Below are 26,677 nucleotides of genomic sequence, written 5' to 3'. Positions count from 1 at the left end.
ATTCATAGTTAGATTGTTTTGTTACCATAGCAACAATCTAATGCTGTGAGTTTAATCTTTGAATTTACAAGTCCAATTTAGTAAACTGTGATTATAACTTATTGCTTTTTAGGCTGACCAATTAAACTACTCCCTTCTCCCATATTTCACTAAATCTAACACAGAAGCTGTTAGAGGTGCTGATATTTTTAACAACAAAAGGGGCCAGTCAGATTCTGATCCAGGCTTCATACAGCCTTGGACCGGCCCTGCACGATTAGGTAATCTGCTGCACTACGTAGAGATGCCCAACAAACGGGAGATTTAATTCAATGCTGCTAATGTGGTTTTAGTAGCTCTTCCATTTCGTGTCTGTTGACTTTTTAATTGTCACAGAAACTATTCTGGTTGGTCGAGTTTATGGGACGAGTATCTCAGATCTCCATGTGGCCGCGCGCATTAACTCTAAGTAGATGACGCATTTGATATGGTTTGATGCATCGTGTAACCGTAAAAATAATAATACAATAGTATAAAATCAGCGTAATGCGTGACTCCGAGGAGAGCGTTAAAGCTCCTCACCGGGCTGAACCTGCATGATGAGGTTAGCGCTGCTTGTTATCCACCAACGTTCGGGCCAACCGGGACCACAGACATAAGCTTTACAGGGAAGATAGACACAGAGCCACACGCGGTGCAGCGTGTTGAGATGTAAACGCCGCATATAATTGTTCGTTCACAAAGATAAATCATTCTCACCGCTCCACAACATGCCTCTGAATTCACTACAAGTTATTCACATAGAGATGCACAACCAGAGCTATCGCAGCGGGTTTTAAACTCTTACCTAGAGTTCTCTAATGGACCATAATTCCTCACAGTAGGTTTATGTAAATATCCATACAGGTCAGCCTGAGTCCAGTTTGAGTGAAAGGAGGCGAGCGCGATCCGCGCTGAGGTAAAGCAGCGGCGGCGCGCGAGGCAAAGCGCAGAGGCAAAGCGCAGAGGCAAAGCGCAGAGGCAAAGCGCAGAGGCGCCAGTGGTGTGATTGGTCCGCGTGTTTAAATGCATAAACTATAAACCTATCTATTATAAACCTACCCTTTAGGGTAGGTTTATAATAGATAGTGAAATGCTAAGAGCAAAAGAGACGCTTGCAGCCCGGCTTTAAAAAAAAAATATATTTTTTTTTTAAATTTTCCTAGAAACGTAAACAAGCGACGCTTAGCCTGGTGGCGGGGCTAGCAAAGCATGGCAGCCGCCAGGCTTATAATACACTGAGGGAAACCCTGGATTCAAATGTATTTAATTTCGTCTGCAGGCTGGATAATTGCAAGTTAATATTTTTGGTTGCAGTGAGGTAGGATCAATGTTCCCCCGACCTCCGCATGATCTCATGGGATATCTTAGACCAGTGGTGTCCAAAATCAGTCCTGGAGGGCCGGCATCCTGCAGGTGTTAGTTCTTTTGCTGGTTCAACACGCCTGGATCAAATGGTGGCTCATTAGAATCCTCAGGAGACATGCTGAGGAGGAAGTTACTACCACCAGACAGAGAACTAGAACAAGCAGGATGCCTTTGACATCAGTCTGCGTTTCAATGGTGATGGGATGGCACTGGCACTCTTAAGCATGTCTGGATGGAACTCATTTATTAGCAAACAAGCTACAAATGCCTTGAAATGTAAAAGTTTCACCTTCTTCAAGAAGTGAAAAAACACTTTGTATCATGTCAAGAAAAAGACCTGGCTCTAATGATAAATACATCCTTGACCTCGGGTATCTGAGGTATGACATGATTCCATATTTATTACTAGAAATATCTTCAATTCCTGTTCTGTCAAGGCCAGATTTTGTTTCTTTTTTGGAATGCATACAGGTTTGTATTCTGTCAAATGCTGCATCTTAAGTCATTTCATGTCCCCCAACATCTTGATTTACCTCAGTGATCACCAGTGGTGGAGAAAGTACTCAAAAAATGTACTTAACAGTACAAATACACAGACAAAAATGTACTCAAGTAAAAGTACCACATTAACATTTTACTTAAGTAAAAGTAAAAAAGTACTGGCTTTTAAAAATACTTAAGTATTAAAAGTAAAAGCACTTGCTGAATAATACCTGATCGCTAATATCATTAAGTGTTCCGATCGCATTTAATTTTAATACATCAGTAATGTGCCATTTTAATGAGCAAAGCCACAGATAAAGCATGTTTTTATTGTATTTACTCTCTGTAACATAGTTTAGACTTAGATATTTGATTCTATGCATCAATCAATCAAATTTTATTTGTATAGCACATTTCAGCAGCAAGGCATTTCAAAGTGCTTTACATAAAGAAAATGGCTACTGCAGTGTACGCAGAGCATTACAAGAACAAAGAACGGCTCTCAGTGAGGCTTCAGTCCTATCAACCTTAGTAAAGATCCGTCCAGAAGAATCGGATCGTTCCTGAATGTCATATTACTATATTGCACTTTGGTCACAACTTTGTCCCATACATGGACACCTCAGTCAACACCTCTACACAATAATTCACCGCATGAGTGACAACTTTTTTTCATCGCAGATGCAACATGTGTCTCTGTACAGCTAGCTTTGCTAGCAGCACGTCCACATAGCTTACCTTTCTTTAAGCTTTCCTTCCAAATTACGCTAAAAGTTGGACGAAGTTCCCAACGTCTGTGAAAGCGAAGCGCTGCTGAATTTGCATGTCGATTTATGCAGCGGAATTCTATTCCGCTGCATAAATCGTAATAGACAGACATTTTCTCCCGCTCAGAGGAAACCACTGCACATTTCTTGGAGCTCCGCGTGCGAGTAAAGGGGGAGGCGATGGGTGACAACAAATACGCAAGTCACCTTATTGCTTGGATTTTACGGCGCCACCTTAAGTCCCTGAACTTCACATTTTAATGGAAAAAAGAGCAATGCAACTTGGATGTAACGAGTAATGCGACAGTTTTGTAGAAATGTAGTGAAGTACAGATACTTACTGTAAAATGTAGTGGAGTAAAAGTAGAAAGTATCCATTATTAAATCTACTTAAGTACAGATACACGAAAATTGTACTTAAGTACAGTAACGAAGTACTTGTACTTCGTTACTTTCCACCACTGGTGATCAGATTCCTTATCGTCTTCATCTCCACTGTCACTACTTCTCTGTATGGCCAGCCATTGGCCAGTCAAGTATGAAACTTTATTACTTAATGACAACAATGAACTTCAAGTTAAGAACTAAAATATGTCAATTTATTTATAGTCAAAATACTTGCTGGAAATGGTGTATATTGTAGATCTACAGTCAGAATATTGATATCAATACCTGTTAAAATATTGCCACTGATGCATGACATCTTTAGTGGACAGGTGATCAGTTGTAATTTTCTCCAAATATAAAGTTATTTGGAAAATACATCACTAAACATAATATGGTCATAAGTATTCAGACCCTTTGCTGTGACCTCATATTTAACTCACATGCTTTACATTTTTTCTGATGCTCCTTGAAATTGTTGTAGCTCCTTCATTGGAGTCCAGCTGTTTTAATTAAACTGATTGGACTTGATTATGAAAGGCACACACCTGTCTACATAAGACCTCACAGCTCACACTGCAGGTCAGAGCAAATAAGAATAATGAAGTGGAAGAAACTGCCCAACAAGCTCAGAGACAAAATTGTGGCAAGGCACAAATCTGGCCAAGGTTACAGAAGAATTTCTGGAGCACTTGAGGTTCCTAAGAGCACAGTGGCCTCCACAATCCTTACATGGAAGAAGCTTCAATCAATTTCCAGTACAACCAAACAAATCAGTTGAACAATAACATCCAAACGATTCGGCAAGCTGAAGTTCCAAGGAGCTTTTTCCTCCACCGCTCAGTGGAATATAAAACAGGTTACAAATGGATTACAAACATGAAATATGAAATAAAGGGAAAATCTTCCTCAAGTAACTTTTGCCTGCATCTTAACAGAGACATATGTTAAATATACCTATAAAGTGTATACCTGTGTTTACACTTATCTTACTTGCTACAATGTTAATTGCAAATATGTCATCAAAAGGTTCCACCTTTTCTTATATAAATCAGTGGACATGTTTAGCTTTGCTGTTATTTTCTCCATTGTATAAACATTCACTACTCTCTCTTTCAATTGATTTATAGTAGGGGGTAAAGTTTTATACCAACATACTGTTATTTTTTGGGCTACGAGTACAAGGATTCCAAACAAGGACCGTTTTTCTTTACTTAAATTACTTGGGGGTACTCCCAGAACAAAGACAATGGGTTCCATTCAATATAAATGTGTAAAATATTTGAAATTTCCTCTCTAATTCCCTCCCAGAACTTTTTAAACTTTGGACAATTCCAAAAGATATACGTGTGATTTCCAATTAGTCCACACTGTCTCCAGCACAAATCTGATTTAGCCTGATCAAATTTTGAAATCATACAAGGTGTTTTGAAATATCTGACGATTATTTTCCAATAAAATTCTTTCCATGTTGGGCTGTTAGTCAGTTTATGTCCATTTACACACACTTGTTCCCACTCTTCATCTTCAATCACAACATTCATTTCTAGTTCCCACCTTTCCTTTATCCCAGAAGGCCCCTCCGACAGACATGACTGCAAACATTTGTATAAATTTTACACAGTTTTATTCTTTGGTGATCTTAATGAAGAATAATTATAAATCAGTAGGTCATGATTTAAGAAGAGACCGTTCAGTATGTGACATCAGGTAACTTCTCAACTGCAAATATCTGTAAAAATCAGATGTAGTCAACCCATACTTCTCCTTAATCTGACTAAATGATTTCAGAATCTCCCCTTCAAACAAGCCATCACTAAAAATTAAATTCTTGTTTTGCCAGATTCAAAATCCTGAATCTTGTTGCCCTGGTAAAAAGTCTATTATATCCAATATTTTTAAAGCCCTAGATATAGATTGAGGAGCTTTCATATATTTTTAAATCATGCTTAAAGTCTTTTGTGCGCAAAAGAAGTCTATTCTGGAATGGCTCTTGTGAACCTTTGAGAAGTGAGTATAATATCTGACCTTTGGGTGTTTTGCACGCCATATTTCAACAAGCCCCATCTCCTCTAGTAGATTCTTCAGCACCTTTGTTTTTGATAATTGATATTTTTGTTCTAATGGAAATTTGTCCATGTAATGGTTCAAGACACAATTAAAGTCTCCACCTAAAACAATCATTCCTTTTGAATATCCCACTAAAATTTGGGCTAGCTCTTTAAAAAAACCTGGATTATCCTCATTTGGGGCGTAAACATTCATAATTGTTAGAGTGGTTTCTCCAACCGGACCAACAACCATTATCCAGCGGCCTTCTTTATCCTTGCTACAAAGCATAAAGATTTATGACATAGTATTGCCACTCCCCTTTTTTTATAGTTTTCATAGGATGCACTAAATATCTGTCCCACCAACTCTCTCTTTAATTTAGCATGTTCTGTCTCATTTAAATGAGTTTCTTGCAAAAGCCCAATTGTACAATTCAACCTTTTTAATTGTGTTAGGATTTTTTTCCTTTTGATAACGTGATTTACTCCATTAATATTGTAACAATTTTCAAAGTCGTCATAATTATGTGAAAACAAAAAATATTTTACTTCCCTTCAATAGTATGTTGATATCTGTGCAAATATATTTAACAATCAAAATCAACTCGCCAAGAAACAATGAACAAAATGAACAAGAAATCAGATCATCTTCATAGAACTTACAATTATTCCATGTGCTGCCCTCTTGGAAAACACAGGCAGCACACTCCTGATGTAAAATGGACAGGGAGGGTGATCTCCCTGGGTGGAGTACACAGTGTCTCCTATTCTGCTGCGCTAAATGCCCAGTTAAAAAAGGAAAAAAATAAAATAAAATAAAGCACTCACTGCGTACACGCCAACCGATAGTCTAGAAATATTAATATATATTATACCTGCATGTCCTTATTTATATTCTTAGATGTTCCACCTTTGGTTACAATAACGGCTAAACTGGGGCAGAGCCAGGTAAACATTACCATCTCAACCCTCCTTGTGTTGATCCACCGAGTTTAATATGGCCCTGATGTCCAGACTCGGATCAGCCTTCTCACGTCTCCCCCGGGTCTGCCAATTGTTGCGTAGCAATTCTCTCTCCAAAATGTCCCGCTCATCCACCTCTACAGGGATCCCGAGTTCCTTCAGAGTGGATTGGGCCTCCCGTAAAGAGGAGAAGGTCTTGACACCCTTATCCAAAAACAGTCTAAGTTGAGCCGGATATGGTGATTGTGCCTTGATGATGCGCTCCTTCAGGTTTTTAGTCACTTAAGGCACTTGTTTTCTTTTTCTCTGCACTTCGGTGGAGTAGTCCTGGTCAAAATAAACTTTGTTCCCCCGAAACTCCACGTCCCGTTGCTTCCACGCATGCTGTAGTACCATCTGTTTAACGTTGAAATCCAAAAAGCGAACTATTATGGATCTCGGTGGTGTTGCTGGTTTCGGCTTCGGAGCTGTAACTCTGTGAGCTCTCTCAATGCAAATGTCCGTGCCTTCAGGCAGCTTCAGCGCAGATTTTAAAAAATCTGTAATAAACAGGATCATCTCTTTTCCTTCTGAGTCTTCTTTTATCCCATACACTCTTATATTGTTCCTGCGCATCCTGTTCTCTATATCATCCAATTTAGCAGTTAATCTGGCATCTTTTTTGAGTAAGTAAGCCAACACCCTTTCTTGCTGTATGCCTCGATCCTCTGTGTTACTCTCTCTTCCGCTGTGTTCAGTCTCTCCTCCAGTGTGTCAATTCTCTTTTATTTCTCCAATTGACGCCTCCATCCGAGTTTGAGACTCTAAAATGTCTTGTTGAGCAACTCCAGACTCTTCTCGAAATTTGCGGAGCTCTGTTAGCATTAACATTTCACTCCCGGTGTCGTTCTGAGCTAAGCTAGCATTTAGCATTAGCTGTTTTTGTGTCATCTTCGTATCATCGCCTTTCCCCATCCTCGGTTCTCTTCTTGTAGTCTTCTGTGACGAAGTCATTATAATAGTGTTTTCTGGATATATAGGTGGATTTATATTCTTACAGCAGGCAAATTAAGAGTTATTTCAGTCAGAGCGCAGTCTGCAAGCGTCTTTACTCGAGGACCTCGCTGCAGCAAACAGAAAGGGGCGGGGACGGACCACTGTCAGTTTCTTACCTTATTTGGAAATGGGGCCATTGCAATCCGGAAGTGAAGGGGTCGCCATTTCCTATACTTCCGTTTTTATTTTCTTTTGAAATCTGTGATATATTGTCACCTTTAGGAAGGAGTTTCACTCTCAGAATGTATTTGAACTTCTCTCTTTTATTTACTTCACGGCAGCTCACAGTTTTTAGCTAATTCTGTAGCTTTCGGTGTACTTCTAAATCCGCTCTTTAGTCGCATCTTTTCGGGCCTGAGGAGGTCCTAAGATGGCGGAGTGAGAGGTGTTGATTTTGCAGGCTGTGGCTTGTAGTTACTGTTTAGCCTTGATTTATCATTCATTTTGGTGCTTTAGCCCCGTTGTCAAAATTTTTTTAGGTTTTTTATTTCCTTCTAACAATTTTTTGTGACTTTTTTAGGTTTTTTTGTTGTTCTTTTGATGTCTCGGTGCTAAGGTTCGGAAACTAGCATGTCTGAACACGATTACAATCGGTCCGCTCTTCTAGAGGCTTGTGATGAAGACATTATTGAAGAAATTGAGATGGTCGGGGCCACTTCTGAGCCTTCTTGTAAAGAACAGAAAGTGAACTGGGATCACACGCCTATTAAGAACAAAAACAAGAAGAAGATGAAGCTGCATGAGCCTGAATGTAAGGATGACACAGCTAACGCCATTCTTCGTGTGTTAGAAGAACTTAGCAATAAGATCGACAACCAGACTGAAATTCTGAAAAGCATCGATAAACGTGTTGAAGCTAACACTATTGCCATTGATGCAAACAAGAAGGCCATATCAGATCTACAAGTTACAGTTGACCGCCTCAAAAAAGAAAACACAGCGTTGAGGATTTCCTGTGATGACCATGCTCGGTACAAGAGGCGCTGGAACCTAAGAGTGACCAGACTGCCCGAGAAAGACGATGAAAACCTTCGGGAATCCATCATCGGGATCCTTACTAGGATCATTCCTGTCTCCGTGGAGCGGCTGCATGACACAGTTGACACCGTTCACCGATTGGGAAAAAAAGCTGGTTCCTTGTCGGATAACAACCGTCCTAGAGCCGTCATCATTCAGTTCGGAATGCGAACCATGCGGGATGAGGTCTGGAAGAAATCCAAAGATGCTAAAGTCTGCAAAGAAAAGCACATCAGCTTCAAGGAGGACTTCTCTAAGGAGGACAGACTAGCCCGGGCAAAGCTGTGGCCCCTGGTTCAGGAAGCCAGGAGCAGAGGCAAACGCGCATACCTGAAGGAAGGCTTCGCCCTGATCGATAACCGAAGAGTGGACCCTGACTAATCTCGCATTATATTTACCCAGTGGCAAAATTTTTGCATAAAAGATTTAAATTTGATTTAACATGCTGTGCCTTTTGTGAATGTCCAGAAGAATCACTTAATCACCTATTTCTTTCTTGTCCCTTTTCCTCTAAACTATGGGGTGATATTAAAAGGTGGCTGTCCCTTAAAATTGATAACATTCCTGAGATTAACATCAGCCATGTTTTATACTATGTTGATGGTCTTGATAGTAAAATATCTGATATGGTCAAAATTGTTTTTTTGCTTGTTAAATATATACACTGCTGTAAATGGAGAGGTTCTAACCTGGTTTTGTTTTCTTTCTTAACCAATTTAAATTGTATTTCACCTCATTGAAACTTTTGAAGTCTGTTTATGCAAAAAAAAGTAACCGCAAGTATCTCTGCTCTTCTTTTGTTTTAATTTCTCTTGCCTTTTATTTCTTTTGCCTTAATGTCATTATCTTTATTTTTTAGCCCCACGTCTTGTTTATTCTTTTATGTAACTAGGCTGCAATGTTCTTTGTACCTCTACGAGTCTTTGTATACTGTTTATCATTTAATAAAAAAAAATAAAAAAAAATATTTTCGGGCCTGCTACTGCCTCTAGTGGCGTGGGGGTGGTAACACAACCAATATAATTACATTACTAAATCAGAATACCACAAAGTCTTTATTATTTACTATTAATTCTGGCAATACTGGCATTATAAAACAACATTTTTTATTTTCTTAAGGATGTAGAGCTAATTAAATGACAATACCTTTATACATTATAAATAATTTCTATACATCTCCATCAATTATAGGAAGAACAAAAGAAATAAGGAGACATGAAAAACGACATGATCAACTATAATAAAAATACCATTTGCAATGTATACGTAAGAAATTTAATTGAGCAAAAGTCAATAACAAACAAATGAATTACAGAAGAATAACAATCCAGGTTATTACAACCAGGGTTGTTAAACAGATATAAGCAAAAATTAATTTTTTGGTTTTTACAGTGCCATGTATATTATTGAGACTTTTTATTGGTGAGTCTTATATATATATAAAAAATAAGATGAAACTAATCTATCAATGAGGAAATTTTCCTTTGACTCTAAAACGATAAATCATATTCATGAATCACATTATTACATGGCCCATCTGTGGCGACGATACAAAAAAAGTAACCTGCAGAAACTTTATGTGTCCTACAATGATGGCATGAAGCTACTACTCAAAGTGCCTAGATGGAGTAGTGCTAGCCCTATATTTGTACATAATGCCGTTTCCACATGTGTAGCTGTGCTCAGGAATCTTATGTATAACATGTGTAGATTATCTGCGTCATGCAATAATATAATTGCAATTTTAGTAAATCTTGCTTTTAGTACTGTGAGATTCTCTTCAAGATCATGGAATCATTGGTGTCAATTTATTTGTGACTCGGTGAATAATATGCTATGTTTATTTGTATTTTTCTCTTATTTTGCTTGTTTTTACCTTTTTTCTATGGACCTTTTTAGTGTCTGGAATAAAAATATGATTGATTGATATGATTATCAAGAATTTGTGAATAAAGCCAAATACTTAGCACGCTATAGGTAAATATTATTTAGTTTGGTTAAGAATAATTATTGCACTGTCAATAAATTACATCTAATAGATGTTCTTAGTTGCCAGAGGAACACAGTAACGCCTTCATGAGCTCAGAGGTCCAAGCTGATGAAAAATGAGGATGGATGCTCCCTGCTAAAGTATTCCTGCCATCCTCCATGTTCTTTCAGCAAACAGTTGAGACGGAGTTGTTTTTGGTTTCAGAATGACGAGGTATTTAAAATTTGCCACAGTTTCAACAGGTTGGCCATCAAGTGAAACTGAAATCACTTTCAGTTCTTGTTTATCTCATTTAATGAACTCTACTTCCTTAAGAAAATGAAAATGTATGTTCTTTTGTGAGGGAATTTATCTTTTACGGTGCCAGTAATGCCAGAATTAATAGTAAATAATAAAGACTTTGTGGTATTCTGATTTAGTAATGTAATTATATTGGTTGTGTTACCACCCCCACGCCACTAGAGGCAGTAGCAGGCCCAAAAAGATGTGACTAAGGAGCAGATTTAGAATTACACCGAAAGCTAAAGAATTTGCTAAAAACTGTGAGTTGCCGTGAAGTAAATAAATGACAGAAGTTCAAATACATTCTGAGAGTGAAACTCCTTCCTAAAGGTGAAAATATGTCACAGATTTCAAAAGAAAATAAAAAAGGAAGTATAGGAAATAGCACCCCCTTCACTTCCGGATTGGAATGGCCCCATTTCCAAATAAGGTAAGAGACTGACAGTGGTCCGTCCCCGCCCCTTTCTGTTTGCTGCAGAGAGGTGTACTTGCTTTACTCAGGCATACCGGAAGCGGAAGCCCCCTGGCTACATTTTTAACAGCAAAAACTGGTTTGTTTCCAATACTACAAAGTGCTTATTAAATATGTTTTTATTTGAAGATAATTAGACATAATTTATTCCACTTGTTAATTTGTCATTTCTCTTTCATACATTTTGTTCATTGTTAGCTTTCAGGGCCCTGTGATGAACTGGTGACCTGTATAAGTGAAGCCCACTTAACCACCCTGCAAGGATAAGTGTGTTAGATAATGTATGGATGGATAGCTTTTAAGGTAGTTTGTCTCCCTTAAGTCCACACTTAAACCACACTTCATAGTTAATACCAGCATCAACTGATTTAATGAAATTACTGATTTTTTTTTCTACTTCTAACATACAGGGGAAAGAATGCCTGGTCAAAATCATCATCACACTAGTTCTGATGACACCTGTGGCAGGGTTCTCTTGTGACTTGGACAAACAAAAAATGACTGCCCAAGGCCAGAGATCACTTTANAGAGTGGTTTCTCCAACTGAACCAACAACCATTATCCAGCGGCCTTCTTTATCCTTGAGTACGTTTTCTGCTACAAAGCATAAAGATTTATGACATAATATTGCCACTCCCCTTTTTTTATAGTTTCCATAGGATGCACTAAATATCTGTCCCACCCACTCTCCCTTTAATTTAGCATGTTCTGTCTCATTTAAATGAGTTTCTTGCAAATGCCCAATTGTACAATTCAACCTTTTTAATTGTGTTAGGATTTTTTTCCTTTTGATAACGTGATTTACTCCATTAATATTGTAAGTAACAATTTTCAAAGTCGTCATAATTATGTGAAAACAAAAAATATTTTACTTCCCTTCAATAGTATGTTGATATCTGTGCAAATATATTTAATCAAAATCAACTCGCCAAGAAACAATGAACAAAATGAACAAGAAATCAGATCATCTTCATAGAACTTCCAATTATTCCATGTGGTGCCCTCTTGGAAAACACAGGCAGCACACTCCTGATGTAAAATGGACAGGGAGGGTGATCTCCCTGGGCGGAGTACACATAGTGTGTAAGCAACAGTCCACAGTCTCCTATTCTGCTGCGCTAGATGCCCAGTTAAAAAAGGAAAAAAATAAAATAAAATAAAATAAAGCACTCACTGCGTACACGCCAACCGATAGTCTAGAAATATTAATATACATTATACCTGGATGTCCTTATTTATATTCTTAGATGTTCCACCTTTGGTTACAATAATGGCTAAACTGGGGCAGAGCCAGGTAAACATTACCGTCTCAACCCTCCTTGTGTTGATCCACTGAGTTTAATATGGCCCTGATGTCCAGACTCTGATCAGCCTTCTCACGTCTCCCCCGGGTCTGCCAATTGTTGCGTAGTAATTCTCTCTCCAAAATGTCCCGCTCATCCACCTCTACAGGGATCCCGAGTTCCTTCAGAGTGGATTGGGCCTCCAGTAAAGAGGAGAAGGTCTTGACACCCTTATCCAAAAACAGTCTAAGTTGAGCCGGGTATGGTGACTGTGCCTTGATGTTGCGCTCCTTCAGTTTTTTAGTCACTTCACGCACTTGTTTTCTTTTTCTCTGCACTTCGGTGGAGTAGTCCTGGTCAAAATAAACATTTTTCCCCCAAAACTCCACGTCCCGTTGCTTCCACGCATGCTGTAGTACCATCTGTTTAACGTTGAAATCCAAAAAGTGAACTGTTATGGATCTCGGTGGTGTTGCTGGTTTCGGCTTCGGAGCTGTAGCTCTGTGAGCTCTCTCAATGCAAATGTCCGTGCCTTCAGGCAACTTCAGCGCAGATTTAAAAAAATCTGTAATAAACGGGATCATCTCTTTTCCTTCTGAATCTTCTTTTATCCCATACAATCTTATATTGTTCCTGTGCATCCTGTTCTCAATATCATTCAATTTAGCAGTTAATCTGGCGTCTTTTTTGAGTAAGTAAGCCAACACCCTTTCTTGCTGTATGCCTCGATCCTCTGTGTTACTCTCTCTTCCGCTGTGTTCAGTCTCTCCTACAGTGTGTCAATTCTCTTTTTTATTTCTCCAATTGACGCCTCCATCCGAGTTTGATACTCTAAAATGTCTCGTTGAGCAACTCCAGACTCTTCTCGAAATTTGCAGAGCTCTGTTAGCATTAACATTTCACTCCCGGTGTAGTTCTGAGCTAAGCTAGCATTTAGCGTTAGCCGTTTTTGTGTCATCTTCGCCTTTCCCCATCCTCGGTTCTCTTCTTGTAGTCTTCTGTGACGAAGTCATTATAATAGTGTTTTCTGGATATGTAGGTGGATTTATATTCTTACAGCAGGCAAATTAAGAGTTATTTCGGTCAGAGCGCAGTCTGCAAGCGTCTTTACTCAAGGACCTCGCTGCAGCAAAAAGAAAGGGGTGGGGACGGACCACTGTCAGTCTCTTACCTTATTTGGAAATGGGGCCATTGCAATCCGGAAGTGAAGGGGTCGCTATTTCCTATACTTCCGTTTTTATTTTCTTTTGAAATCTGTGATATATTTTCACCTTTATATTAGGAAGGAGTTTCACTCTCAGAATGTATTTGAACTTCTCTCTTTTATTTACTTCACGGCAGCTCACAGTTTTTAGCTAATTCTGTAGCTTTCGGTGTACTTCTAAATCCGCTCCTTAGTCGCATCTTTTCGGGCCTGCTACTGCCTCTAGTGGCGTGGGGGTGGTAACAACCAATATAATTACATTACTAAATCAGAATACCACAAAGTCTTTATTATTTACTATTAATTCTGGCATTACTGACACCGTAAAAGATAAATTCCCTCACAAAAGAACATACATTTTCATTTTCTTAAGGAAGTAGAGCTCATTAAAAGAGAAACAAGAACTGAAAGTGATTTCAGTTTCATTTGATGGCCAACCTATTGAAACTTAAACCATCATCATCACACTAGTTCTGATGACACCTGTGGCAGGGTTCTCTTGTGACTTGGACAAACAAAAAATGACTGCCCAAGGCCAGAGATCACTTTAGTGACATTTATTTATGTATTATTTATTTATTATCACTACGTCATCACCTGACTCTCTCCTGGTGTGCCACAATCCATAAATAACCCTGCTTGAAACAGAACCGGGAAAATGTTTGGAACTGAAAATAACATGTTAAGATGGATATGCTAACTGAAGCAGGAACACCGCATGTGCACCCATGATGAACCGCGTTAGTTTAAGCTGCAACAGAAGTAAGTTAGCGATTGTGTACGTTTATGTGTATCCGTGTGCGGGCGTGCTCGCCTGCTGACATGGACTCATAATTAAGTCCCAGCTTGTGACAGCTCCTCCGTCACAACACCACATACATCCCTAGTCCACAACATCGTAAAATTGTCTGTATTCTTTAAAGTACAAGTACTTTCTCTGTTTAATTGCTCTATTGAAGGGGTGCTTAAGTCCAGTCCTCGAGAGCTACTGTCCTGAAACTTCTAGATGCATATTTACTCCAACAGACCAGGTTCAAATGGCTGAATTCCCACAGCAGCATGAATTCAGCTCTGACCAGGCCTGGTAACGAGACATTCATTTGATTCAGGTGTGTTGGAGCAGGATGCATCTGAAAGTTGCATGATGGTAGCTCAAGGACTGGACTTGAGCACACCTGCTCTATTGTTCTTTTTTGTAGGTTTCTGTAAAGTGCAGTGGTGCAGTGAATGGTAATGTTCTGTCGTTGATCTTCACTGTTCTTAGGAAGGAGAAATGTCAGTTTGTCTGGAGTAATACTGGAATGTTGTGACACTGAATTAACAATATTCTGTCCTTGGTTAAATATTTTTCACATTTCCTCTAAGGTGTATTTTTTTATTGTGCTAGTTTTTATAAGCATTGTCTATACATTTTTAATATGACAGTTTGTACAACTGAATGCACATTGTCATTTTTTTTTTCAATCAGAAAGTGTATTGCAATTGATCCTACTGCATGCTGGTAGCCTAATATGTTTGCAGTGCTGTAGAATGTATGAAGCATGTAATGTCCAAAGAAGACAAGCAGAATAACAAAAGGCACTGATAACGAGAAAGTGTACTTCATTAGGAGTTATTAACCAAATGTTTAATGCTTTTATATTTAGAAGACTTTCTAAATATGTTTTACATTTAATGCTTTCACAAAAATGGTACACAAAAAAGAAAAAAGAAAAAAAATATTCAAAGCATTCTTTGAAGGTTATTGTAAAGATGATGTCTAGCTTTTGAGGATCATTTGTTGTACTTCACCTTGTCCAGCAGGTCCTGTTTAAGTGATGTGTTGATTGAGCAGTAATCAGCTAACGCTGTGTGACTAGAGAGGACATGGCAATCCCTTTTTCCACACAGATTCATGTAGGTTTTGATTTTTTAGTATAAAAACACATTGAGATTTGTGGTCATAATTAGACAAAATAAGTTCAAAATGTTTGAATACTTTGGCAGAACATAGCAAAACTCTACACAAATTTATTAGTGCCTCAAAGATACCAACGGAAACACTTGCAAGGTGTGATATATCAGGGTCTCACCTGTGAGGTACAAATGTCTCCAAAGCTGAGTCCATGTTCACTTTGTTGCCATAGCGATAGCACTGGAGGTCTTGAATGATCTCTATGCCTTTATTTCCTTCAGCCTTGCTATGATCTGGCTTTGTGCCTAAAAATTTACACCACAATTATTGTCTTAAACTGCCCAAACTAAGGTCTTTGACAGTGAAAGTAATGAATATTTCATTATGAATAATGGGGAAAAAAATCCTAGCAATGCTATAAAGTTTTTTTTTAAGACCAGAATATATAGTATCTTGACAGTTGAAAATTAATGTAATTCTATAATATATGACTCTTTCACTTAAAAGACTATTAAATTTCCATTATTGAAGAGCAATACTTTCAGTCTTCAAAGATATACACACCGTTTTGCAGCAGTCTTCTGAACTGCTCCACAGCATTTTCCACGTTGACCTGGTAGAACTCCCAAAGTTTGATTCGAGGAAAAATGTCCTCCCAAAACACCCTGCGGAGAGCCTAACAGAGGCAGCAAAAGATAACCATCATTGTAACGCCACTTAATCTTTTCATATTAATCAAAAACCTTTATCAAACATCTCAGAAAGTGTGTAATTTCAGTTGTAAATGAGGAAAGAACTGTGACTTTTGTGAAATTGTGAAGCTTGTACTTCAGTTCACATTACCTCCAGCAACAGGATTTAACAGTTCAGCTGATAGATCAGTTCATAAGCTCTATCCAGTTATGAATGTGGATTAATCTCTCCACCAAAAATACTACAATCACATCATTGCTATGAAGGCAATGATATGATGACAGAAAATCATTTCACAGTTTTACATCTCTGTGCCCTAGGGGGGATTAAGTGTTTCAAATATTTCTTTCTTTTCTATTAAGCTACCTAAGAGGTTCCTGTTTGGTAAAATTTTCTAAATATGACCAACTTGAAAAATGTGAGCAAAATGTTTTTTATTCAGTCAATATTTAATTCAACAGAATTTTTTGTAAATATAATTATTCAATTCTTTAAAAAAAATTAAAATATAGTACTTCATGATAGAGATTCAAAAGAACACACTTTTTTTTAAGAAAATGTCAACTTATTGTTAGTTCTAGTTGGGATGGTGCTTTCAAAAAGATGGGGACATTTGTTTGTAAGGGAGAATAATGAGAATCTCCACTAAAGAGGCAATATTCTAGGACTACTGGGTTACTATACAAATCATGAGCCATGTGTATTCAACATAGACAAATCTTTAATTAATTGGGATTTTTTTCTCCACTGAATACACTGAAATTTGATTTATTTTCTAAATATACTAGTGTGAAATTATGTCACTTGAATGCAAAATTCTATTTCACTTAAGTATTTTTACACAATTTTATCATGGTTCCCAATAAATGTGTCTGTCTAAATATACAAGGTGTGTTCTCCACTCACATTTAAGTGGCTCTCGTTGGTAATGTCAGAAGGAAGTCCCGTCTCTTTGTACCGTCCATCTGCTATCCTAGTGGTTAAATGCCAGAGAGCTCTGTCTAAGACCCAGGCAGGACGCAGGTGAGGAGAATTCATCAGGTTGTAGCCACACTCTGGATGTTCCTTTATCCACACACTGTTTGCAGCTAAACACAAGCAGATAGGCTTGGTTGATCATAGATAGGAACTGGTTGATCATAAAAACAAATTTTTAGATATTAAGATCATTAATTATTAAGATTAATTTTTTTTATTTTTCAAACTTTGTGCTTGGGGATGGCAATGAAACTATTTAACTAAAATTGCAAAAAGTAAAAAAAGAAAAAAAATCAGTAGCAAAGAACAAGGAATGATTGAGTGTCTCACTGAATTGTAATTCTTACAGACTTTGTAAAGCCCCAATGGAAATTTGAAAGAGTAAATAAACCTTTATATTTGACCTTTCAGGCTGTCTCATTTCACATTGATCTATTCTTGGAGTAAAGGGAAGTAGTAGTGAGAAGGTTAGAGAGCGATGCAGTAGGCACACGTACAGTATTAATCTAGGACAGCACAATAAGTACATAGATGCAGAGGTTGCTACACACTTACTGCTGAAACATAAAGGACCAAAAAAAAAAAAAAAAAAAAAAAAAAAAAAAAAAAAAAAAAGAAAAACAACTAAGAAGCCGGGGACTTTAGAACAAGGGATAATTTTGCAACTGGCATCAGAAAAACTAACAATACTGACTTGAGCTACTTGGTCATTTACAGCAGTAGTTTAACAAGAGGAAAATTTCCAACAAAACTTCCTTTTACATTTAGATTACTTTATGTATGTATATCCTTAGGTATACATACAGCTAAGTCAGTCCATCCAGCCATCTAACCATTCATTTTCTTCTGCTTAATCCAGGGTCGGGTCGTGGGGGTAGCAGCCTACGGAGGGGAGACTCAGACTACCCTCTCCCCACCCATTTAGGCCAGTTCCTCCACGGGAATGTCAAGATATTTCCAGGCCAGCTAAGAAACATAGTCCCTCTAGTGTGTCCTGGGTCTTCCCCTTGTGGGTCGTGCCTGGAACACTTTACTAGGTAGGCGTCCTAACCAAATGCCTGAGGCACCTCAACTGATTCCTCTCAATATGGAAAAGCAGCAGCTCTACTCCGAGTCCCTCCTGGATGATTAAGCTTTGCACCCTATCTCTAAGAGAAATCCCAGACACCAAGAAGAGGAGTCTTTTTTAGCAGACTGTATCTGTGATCTTATACTTTTGGGTCTAATGTGCAGTTTAATTCCCCTGCAATAATACACACGTAGGCAAAATAGCTGGTACCCCTCAGTTAATGAAAGAAAAACCCAAAATGCTCTCAGAAATAACCTGAATCTGACAAAGGTAATAAATAAATATTCTATGAATATTCCATGAAAGTGAACAAATTAAAGTCAAACATTGCTTTTCAAACATGCTTCAACACAATTATTTAAAAAAATAAACTCAGGCCTGGACAAAAATGATGGTAGCCCTGAAAATAATGTGACCAAAGGGACATGTTAAATCAAAGAGTGCCGACTAATTAGCATCATAGGTGTCTACATTCTTGTAATCAGTTAGTGAGCTACATGTAGCCACTGTGCTGTTTGATGACACGATCGCACCATCCAAAATTAAACCCACTTTGTTTGAACCAAAGTGGACTTAATGGGAGACGACAAAGGAGAACACCATTGTTGAAAACAAATCCATGGGACTGTGGGACATCACTAGCCGTAACTCACTTAATAAAAGAAATTACCAATGCAACAGATAGTAAGAAATTAGCTTTAGAGGTATTCACAAAGACAGCTTTTGATACAATAAATCATAATATCTTAATTTAAAAATTTGAATGTTGTGGAATTCGGGGAGTAGTTTTGAACTGGATGAGGAGCTATTTAAGAAGCAGAAAATTTGTGAGGATGGGAGATATTGACTCTGACTGTCTGGAGATTGTGACTGGGGTATCTCAAGGGTCAGCACTGGGACCAGTTTTATTTAAATTGTATATAAACAACATAAGCAAAGTGTCTAATGTATTAAAATTGGTTATTTGCTAACGACCCAAATATAGTGAAAACTATATTTAAGTATATTTAAGTATTTAAGTCTAGTAAAAACTTACAACTTCTTTCCATAGTTGCATCAGAAATCAGTAAATTAAAGAAATGGTTTGACAAAAATAAATGATCACTAAATTTGGACAAGACTAAAGTCATGGTTTTTGGAAAATGTTACAAAATTGCTCAAATTCAAGTTCAGATACATGGTGTAACTCTAGAAAGGGTATATGATAAGGTTCTCAGTGTAATAATACATGACAAAGTTAGTTGAAAATCTCATATTAAACATTTACAGAATAAACTAGAAGCATATCAGTCCTGGCTGAAGCTAGACATATTCTGAATAAATAAATCACTTTATATTTTACACAACTCGCTGATTTTGCCATATTTAACATATTGTTCAGAAGTGTGGGGAATTAATTACAAAAGCTCTTTACAACCACTGAGTATCCTACAGAAATGAGCCATAACAGTCATAATGTCAGTTTTTGTGAGAACACAAACCCATTATTCTTAAAATTAGGGATGCTCTGATCAGGTTTTTTGCAGCCGATTCCGATCACCCATGACGGACTATGGGATCACCGATCACTGCCAAATACCGATCACTGCCGATTACTTGGATTGGTTGTTAATTTTTCGCTTCAGGTATAAATGCTACAATGTGATCTGGCAATGAATTCACTTAATCTAGGTCTAAACATGCAAAATACTTGCAGGCACAATACAGCAGCTATTCATTCAAAAGGAAAACAGAAAAACCTGCAATCATTAAAACAATATTTAACAGTAAGGTTCCCAGTACCCTAAATTATACATGAGTCGAATAAATCTCACAACACTGCCTATATCAAATAATGTCAAGTAAAAACCGAGACGTTCATTCAAAGTCCAATGCAGGTTGCATCAAAATAAACAATACAGCGTTACTGAATCAAAACTTCCTGAGAACATGGTATTGTTTTGTGCTGGCTCTGATCTTTGACTAAGCGGAGTAATTCTGCAGAAGACAAGGAGGAGGCAGAGTAGCTATTTTTTTCAGAGATTATGTGTCTTATGTTAGGATATAGCAAAAGTTTTAATATATATGTAAAATATTTTGTCTGTTTAAGTTACATGCTGCAGCTTTAAGCAGACTTTTGGTGTGACAGTACACAGGTGGAGCAGGAATGGCACTACGTCTTTGAAATATTACTACAAGTAGCGGCAGTGTTCTGCCAGATCAGCATATGCTGTCAGATCAATAATGCTTTGAAAGTGAATGGGGANGACAGTACACAGGTGGAGCAGGAATGGCACTACGTCTTTGAAATATTACTACAAGTAGCGGCAGTGTTCTGTCAGATCAGCATATGCTGTCAGATCAATAATGCTCTGAAAGTGAATGGGGAAGTTTGCATGCTCATCATATGCCGTCAGAATAGCTTACATGCAGAGATATATGCTAATCGCCAAGTGGGGATGTCATACAGCGTTTAATAAAGTGTATGACCATCTTACTTTTACGTCATGATTACATAAAATAAAATAAAACCATGACAGCATATACTTGTCTGACAGATACGCCTCAGTTCGTACTAAGCGTATGACGATCTGACAATATACCGGTGGAAGATACTTTGTAAAAAAGCCCGGCCTAGAACGGTCACTAAGGAAAAACGTAAACATAGTGACACATAACTAGAGATTTGGCTAGGGGATGAAGGCAAAGTGATGGCGAGGAGGTAGACGCTTACTGGAGCTTTCTCCCAGACTTTTTAGAAAATCGGCTTTTGTAGAAATGCCAATTAATCCCTCGACGAAGAGAAAGAGTGATAATCCCCCTCCTCTTACCCCTACAAAATCCACTAACGTCAAAAAAGGTAAAAATGGGGCAAGAAATGGCAGACAACATCGTGAAGGGGCTAACGCTGGCTATTTGCAAGCAAGGTTCTTCCCTTGAAAAACCATTGGATAATCTGAAGAGGTCAATTGAATTCATCTCCACTGAATGCAAGACATCAAAGAAACATTGAAGACTACAGTAAAGAGAGATAAGGCTGAAGAAAATAAATCTGAATTCTGGAGAATCAAGTTGTCGAGCTGGCGCGTTATAAAAGCTGGTGGACCTTACGTTGGCGGGGTTTGCCGGAGGTTGAAGGGGAAGAGCTCAGGATGAAAGTGATTGACATCTGTCAAAACATAGCTCCAAGCTACAAAGAAAAATTCTCGTAAGTACTTGATTAAGTGCACAGGCTCAGAAGATCAAATATGGCCAGGGCTCAACCCCAACCAAGGATGTCATGATCTCGTTTCCTATGAGGCATTACCGGGATGTTGTGTGGAAGATGTCAAAAAAGGCAGACTACCTGCCTGTTTCAGAGGAAACTGCGCTTCATGGAAGACCTGACCCCGGAGGATCGTGACAAAAGAAAACGGTTGTGGTCCATCATCCAAAAGACAAGGGAGGAGAAACAGATGGCAGCATATTTNGTTGGAGGGCGAGCATTTGTTGAAAGCAAAGAAATATTCTAATGGATACGTTTTTCGCCCATTTTTAAAGGGAGAATAGCTCTGTTATGTTTCACCCAACTTTAGTTAAGTCAGTGTTCTGACTTGTTTTCTATTGTTCTTATTAAAAATTTCTACTTTAAATTTATTTCAGTTAATGCTCGATTAAGATTACAACTTCTGGAAATCAGAATGGGACGAGGACTTATGGATGTCCCATGGAAACAGCCAGTCAGCTGGAACTCTAACTCTTATGCACAAATTTAATGAGAAGGTTATTCTTACTCAATCAGACTCAAATGGTCATTATATGTTGATAGTTTTCTGTTATGGTCACCAATTCTTTCTGTTGGGAAACATTTATGATTACTCAAGCATGAGACAAAACAAAGAATTATTTCAAACACTGAATAATTTGATTGATAGTATTGTTGGAAGGTTCTCTGATGTTGAAATAATACTGGGCAGAGATTTTAATTATATTATTGACAACAAAATTGATAGATGGCTGGAAAAAATTACAGGTAACACTTCTTTATCAGATTTTATGAATGAAAGAGGCCTTGTTAATATCTGGAGAATTAACAGTCCAGGTAGAAGAGACTTTACATGGACAAAAAGAGCTGGTTCATAACATTCTAGAATAGATTTTTGGTTAGTTTCAGAATCTCTTACTCAACTGAACTGTAAAACGGAAATTATGCCGACACCCTTAACAGACCACAAAGCAATTGTATAAACTTTAAATTTATCACCAAACAAACGAACTCAGAGATATCCAGCCTATTGGAAACTTAGTAATTCTCTCTTACAAAATGAAGCTCTAAAGGAAATAAATACAAATTTAGAATATTTTAGGATTGCTGCAAAAGAAGGTAATTATCAAAAACAATGGGAACTTTTAAAAATTGAGCTAAGAATTTTTTTTGTAGAATTTGGTTCTAAACAACAACAAAAAAAAAAGTAGAAGAAAATACTTTAATAAACTTTACTGCTCTATCATCCATTTTGCCAGAAAGCCTATCTGAACCACAGCAAGCAGAACTATCATTACAACTAAAATTAGATCAGTTATACATAAATAAAGCTAAGAGTGCATTTGTTCAATTAAGAGCAAAATGATTAGAGGAGGGTGAACAGAATTCAAGTTACTTTTTAAAACTAGAACAGTGTTTCTCAACCCTGGTCCTCACCGTCCCCCTGCCCTGCATGTTTTAGGTATTTCCCTTCTGCAACCTGAATTGCATCTCTGGATGATTAACAGGCTTCTGCAGTACTTGATGGTCACGCAATCATTTGAATCAGCTGTTCTGGAATAGAGGTACACCTAAAACATGCAGAGCAAGGGGGCAGTGAGGACCAGGGATGAGAAACACTGAACTAGAAAAACAAAGAATAAAAATAATATAAATAGGCTCTTCTCAAATGGTAATTTTGTAGATAATCCCAGTGAGGTATACAAGATCTGTGAAAACTATTATAAAATGTTATATGCCTCAAATATTTCAGGTACCCAAATTGATGATTTCTTTAAGAGTCTTGGTGATGTTAAAACCATTGGAGAACTCAAAAGGTCAGTTTGTGATTTACAAATAACTCATACAGAAATTTCAGATGCTATTAAAAAACTTGAATTAAACAAATCCCTAGGAACCAATGAGCTAACATCTGAATTTAATAAATTATTCTCTACTCAACTTGCTCCCTTTTTATTGAATGCTTTTACAGAAAGTATACAATAACTACCACCCACACTATGTCAAGCCTAATTACACTAATTCCTAAACCGCATAAAGATGCATTAAGTTTAGACAATTGGCACCCTATCACTTTATTAGATAATGATTATAAAATATGCTCTATGTTTGGCTAATGAATGTAAATCCGTACTTAATGTTATTGGAGATTCTCAAAATGGCTTTATGGCTGGACAATGCATAATTGATAACATAAGGCTTGTTTAAGCTTGATTAGATTACTCTGATTTAATATCAGAATAAAGTTTTATTCTCTTTCTTGACTTCCATAAAGCTTTTGATTCACTGTAACACAAATTTCTGTTTAAAACATCTTTTTTGCTTCGGTGAGCAGTTTAAAAAGTCGATACGAGGAACACCATCATGGCCGCAGCTTAAAAGGTGAGCTCCTCGACCCATATCTTTGTAAGCCCGATTAATTTGATAATTTTTCAACGAAAAGTCCGAAAGATAATATTTAAAAAGGGGCATTTACTATGACTAAAGGGAAATACGGCAGAAAGTCTCAAAAACCCGAGTTAGACGACAGAGAGGTCGACGGTAACGAAACGTTAGCTTTGAAGCTAGCTGACTCAGCTAAAGAAGCAACAGAGGACCCAGAGCTGAAAGTAAAGACTCAAACCGCAGAGACCCGTTCTGACTTTAACATGGCAAATTTGGAAACGATGCTCCAGGAACTGCGAGACTTCTGTAAAGAAAACTCTGACGCTCTAAAAGGAATTAAGGAGGAGATTAAAGTAGCTAACAGCCGTATTGATAAAGCAGAGAACTGGATAGAAGAAGCGGAGGAGCGTTTACAGCACATTGAGGAAGCTACAATGGAGCTTCTGGAGCTACTGAAACGGTTTGAAACATGGCTTGTGGATCAGGAGGGACGTTCAAGGAGGGAGAATGTTCAGATTCATGGACTCAAGGAGGGGGCAGAGGACGGCGCCGGCTCGATGACGGAATTTGTTGAGAAACTTCTGAGAGAGAAGCTGGAGCTGTGGCCATCTTTTCCCTTCCAGATAGAGAGAGCCCATCGGGCTCTGCCGCCGTGTCCCTCCCCGGAATCGCCACCGAGATCGATAGTGGTAAAGTTTATGAGCTTCAGGGTGAAAGAAGAGATCTTAAAGAAGGCATGGCAGAAGAAAGGATTCATGTATGAGGGGAAGAAAGTTTTTCTGGACCATGATTATGCCCCGGAAGTGCTGAAGAAACGAAAGGAATACACAGAGGCGAAAAGAGTCCTGCGGGAGAAGAAAATACGGTCCCAGACGCCATTCCCGGCGAGACTGTGGGTTTTCTACGAGGGAGAGACACGGATCTACAACACGGCTGAGGAGGCGACCAAAGACATGGCGGAACGAGGGCTGCAGGTGGCGGTGACCAGAACGGCGGAGAACAGCTTGGAGAAGATCAGACGCCTGACTTGGAAGACCATCGGGGCCAAGAAAGGAGGACAGACACCGAGACAGACAATAGAAAGATACAAACAACGTTTGCAATGTTTTAGGAGAAGTCAGGATGAGATTTAAGGACCACTGCCTTTTAAAATGAGGTATTTAAGATATTTGTTCTTTGGATGGGTCTATTCAAGTCTGAAGGAAGAAACCGGGGCTTAGGGAATGATGACTCGGGTCAAGCTAATGGAATTATTATTATTATTATTTTATTATTAATTTAAGTATTTCCTGAGGGTTTTTTTTTTTTTATTAGGGTCGGGGTATCCTCCCCTTTTTTTGTGGACATTAAGAGCGGTGGTGCAAACATGAACAACAAGAAGGGCCCACTCCCTCTGGCAGGGAGAGGACATTCCTTTGGGCAGGCCTTCCATCATGACTTACAAAGGGTCAAAGTGCAGACCCCACTCTTGGAAGTTCCTTGGTTAGTCACTAGTTCAGTGAACGTTCTGAAACTGTTCAGTTGTGTGTTCATTGTCACATTGTTTATCTGTAGTCTAAGGGTCCTTCAAGGTGTAGAGAAGGTGGAAAATAAGGAGACACAAGGAGTAAATAACACAGAAAAGGTATTAAAGTTGGCCTCTTTTAATGTGAATGGGATGCTCAACCCAGCTAAAAGGTCTAAAGTATTAGGAAAATTGAGAAGGGAGGGGGTGAGTGTGGCACTGCTGCAGGAGACACACCTGACAGAGAAGGAACATGAGAAACTAAAGAGAAATGGTTTTAGTCAAGTATTTTACTCATCTTATAGATCAGGCCGTAGGAGAGGAGTCGCAATCCTTATATCAGGAAGAAATATATTTGAAAAGCTTTCAGAAACAATAGACAAAGAAGGGAGATGCGTGCTGATTAAGGGGAGATTAGAAGGAGAACTGGTTACTATCCTGAATATGTATGCCCCCCAGGCTCTGACTGGTCATTTTATAGAAGGATGTTTGATTTAATGACAACTGAGGGAGAAGGCATTCTGATATGTGGAGGAGATTTAAACCTCAGATTGAACCCACAACTTGATTGCTCGGACGGCGAGAAGCAAAAATCTATAATTAGCAAAAAATTTAAAGAATTAATGGCAGAGCTGGGAATAATGGATGTCTGGAGGGAGCTAAATCCAACAGGCAGAAACTACACATACTTTTCACCGCCTCACTCAGTTTATTCAAGAATCGACTATTTCTTTATGTATAATAAGGATTGATACAGAGTGGAAAATTGTGACATTGGAGTAAGGGATGTATCAGATCATAGTCCAGTATATATCACCCTGGAAGTATCAAAGGAAACAAAAACAACAATGTAGAGACTAAATGCAGGATTATTACAGGGGAATATGAAGGAAGAACTTGCGAAAGAAAGAAATTAATATGTATGTAAAGGAAAATGATAATGGGGCAGTATCCCCAGCTACGCTGAGGGATGCATGCAAAGCAGTACTTGGGGGGAAGCTAATTGCCAAATCAGCGCACTTAAAAAGGGGAAAACAGGGTAAACTTAGACAATTACAATTGGAAATAAAAGAATTAGAAAAGCAAAACAAAAACTTCTCTCTGGATGAAAAAAAATCTCAAGAAATTAAAAGAATACAAACAGAGATAAACTGGATTTTGGAAGATGAGATAAAAAAAAACCTTCTGTACACAAAACAAAGGTATTATGAAGGAGGAGGTAAATCAGCTATATTGCTAGCTTATAGAATGAAAAAGCAAGTGGTAAATAATATTTTCAAAATCAGGGATTCCTCTAATTTGATCAAATATAAGACAGAAGAGATTCAAAATTGCTTTGAAAACTATTATAAAGAATTATATTCTCAAGCAGAAATTAATAATAATAATCAAATACAGGCATTATTGGAATCTTTGAATTTACCAAGAATAACAGAAGATCAAAATTGTATATTAACAAAGGAGATTACAGAAGAAGAAAAACAAAACAAAAAAAATAAAAATACAGAACAAACAAAAAGATCATCCAAAATGTATTTGTTTTTTCCTTTCCTTCCCTCTCCACTCCTCTCTTCTGAGTCCTCACAATTTTAACTCTCTACTCATCGGAGATTA

General features: G+C 38.0%; 1 protein-coding gene and 1 long non-coding RNA gene across 4 annotated transcripts in view; one reads left to right on the top strand and one right to left on the bottom strand.

Annotated features, from left to right (window-relative positions):
- The window catches only part of agla (amylo-alpha-1, 6-glucosidase, 4-alpha-glucanotransferase a), a 161,399-nt gene that overhangs the window by 78,738 nt on the left and 55,984 nt on the right, over positions 1-26,677 (bottom strand). For all 3 annotated transcript variants that reach the window (XM_016665590.1, XM_016665591.1, XM_016665592.1), the window contains exons 2-4: positions 16,811-16,992; positions 15,776-15,887; positions 15,390-15,516 (exon numbers count right to left, since the gene is read on the bottom strand). In XM_016665590.1, coding sequence (XP_016521076.1) covers positions 15,390-15,516; positions 15,776-15,887; positions 16,811-16,992 — 421 coding nt within the window. The remainder of the gene's footprint in view (positions 1-15,389; positions 15,517-15,775; positions 15,888-16,810; positions 16,993-26,677) is intronic.
- LOC107834365 (uncharacterized) lies at positions 20,040-21,256 on the top strand. The gene is made up of 2 exons (XR_001660159.1): positions 20,040-20,086; positions 20,210-21,256. It is a non-coding gene; the product is annotated as an uncharacterized LOC107834365 (long non-coding RNA).

This window comes from Poecilia formosa, unplaced genomic scaffold (assembly GCF_000485575.1).
Source record: "Poecilia formosa unplaced genomic scaffold, Poecilia_formosa-5.1.2 Scaffold596, whole genome shotgun sequence".
NCBI classification, from domain to species: Eukaryota; Metazoa; Chordata; class Actinopteri; order Cyprinodontiformes; family Poeciliidae; genus Poecilia; species Poecilia formosa.
The sequence above is the reverse complement of the archived record's forward strand: the minus strand, read 5'-3'. Positions and strand labels throughout refer to the sequence as shown.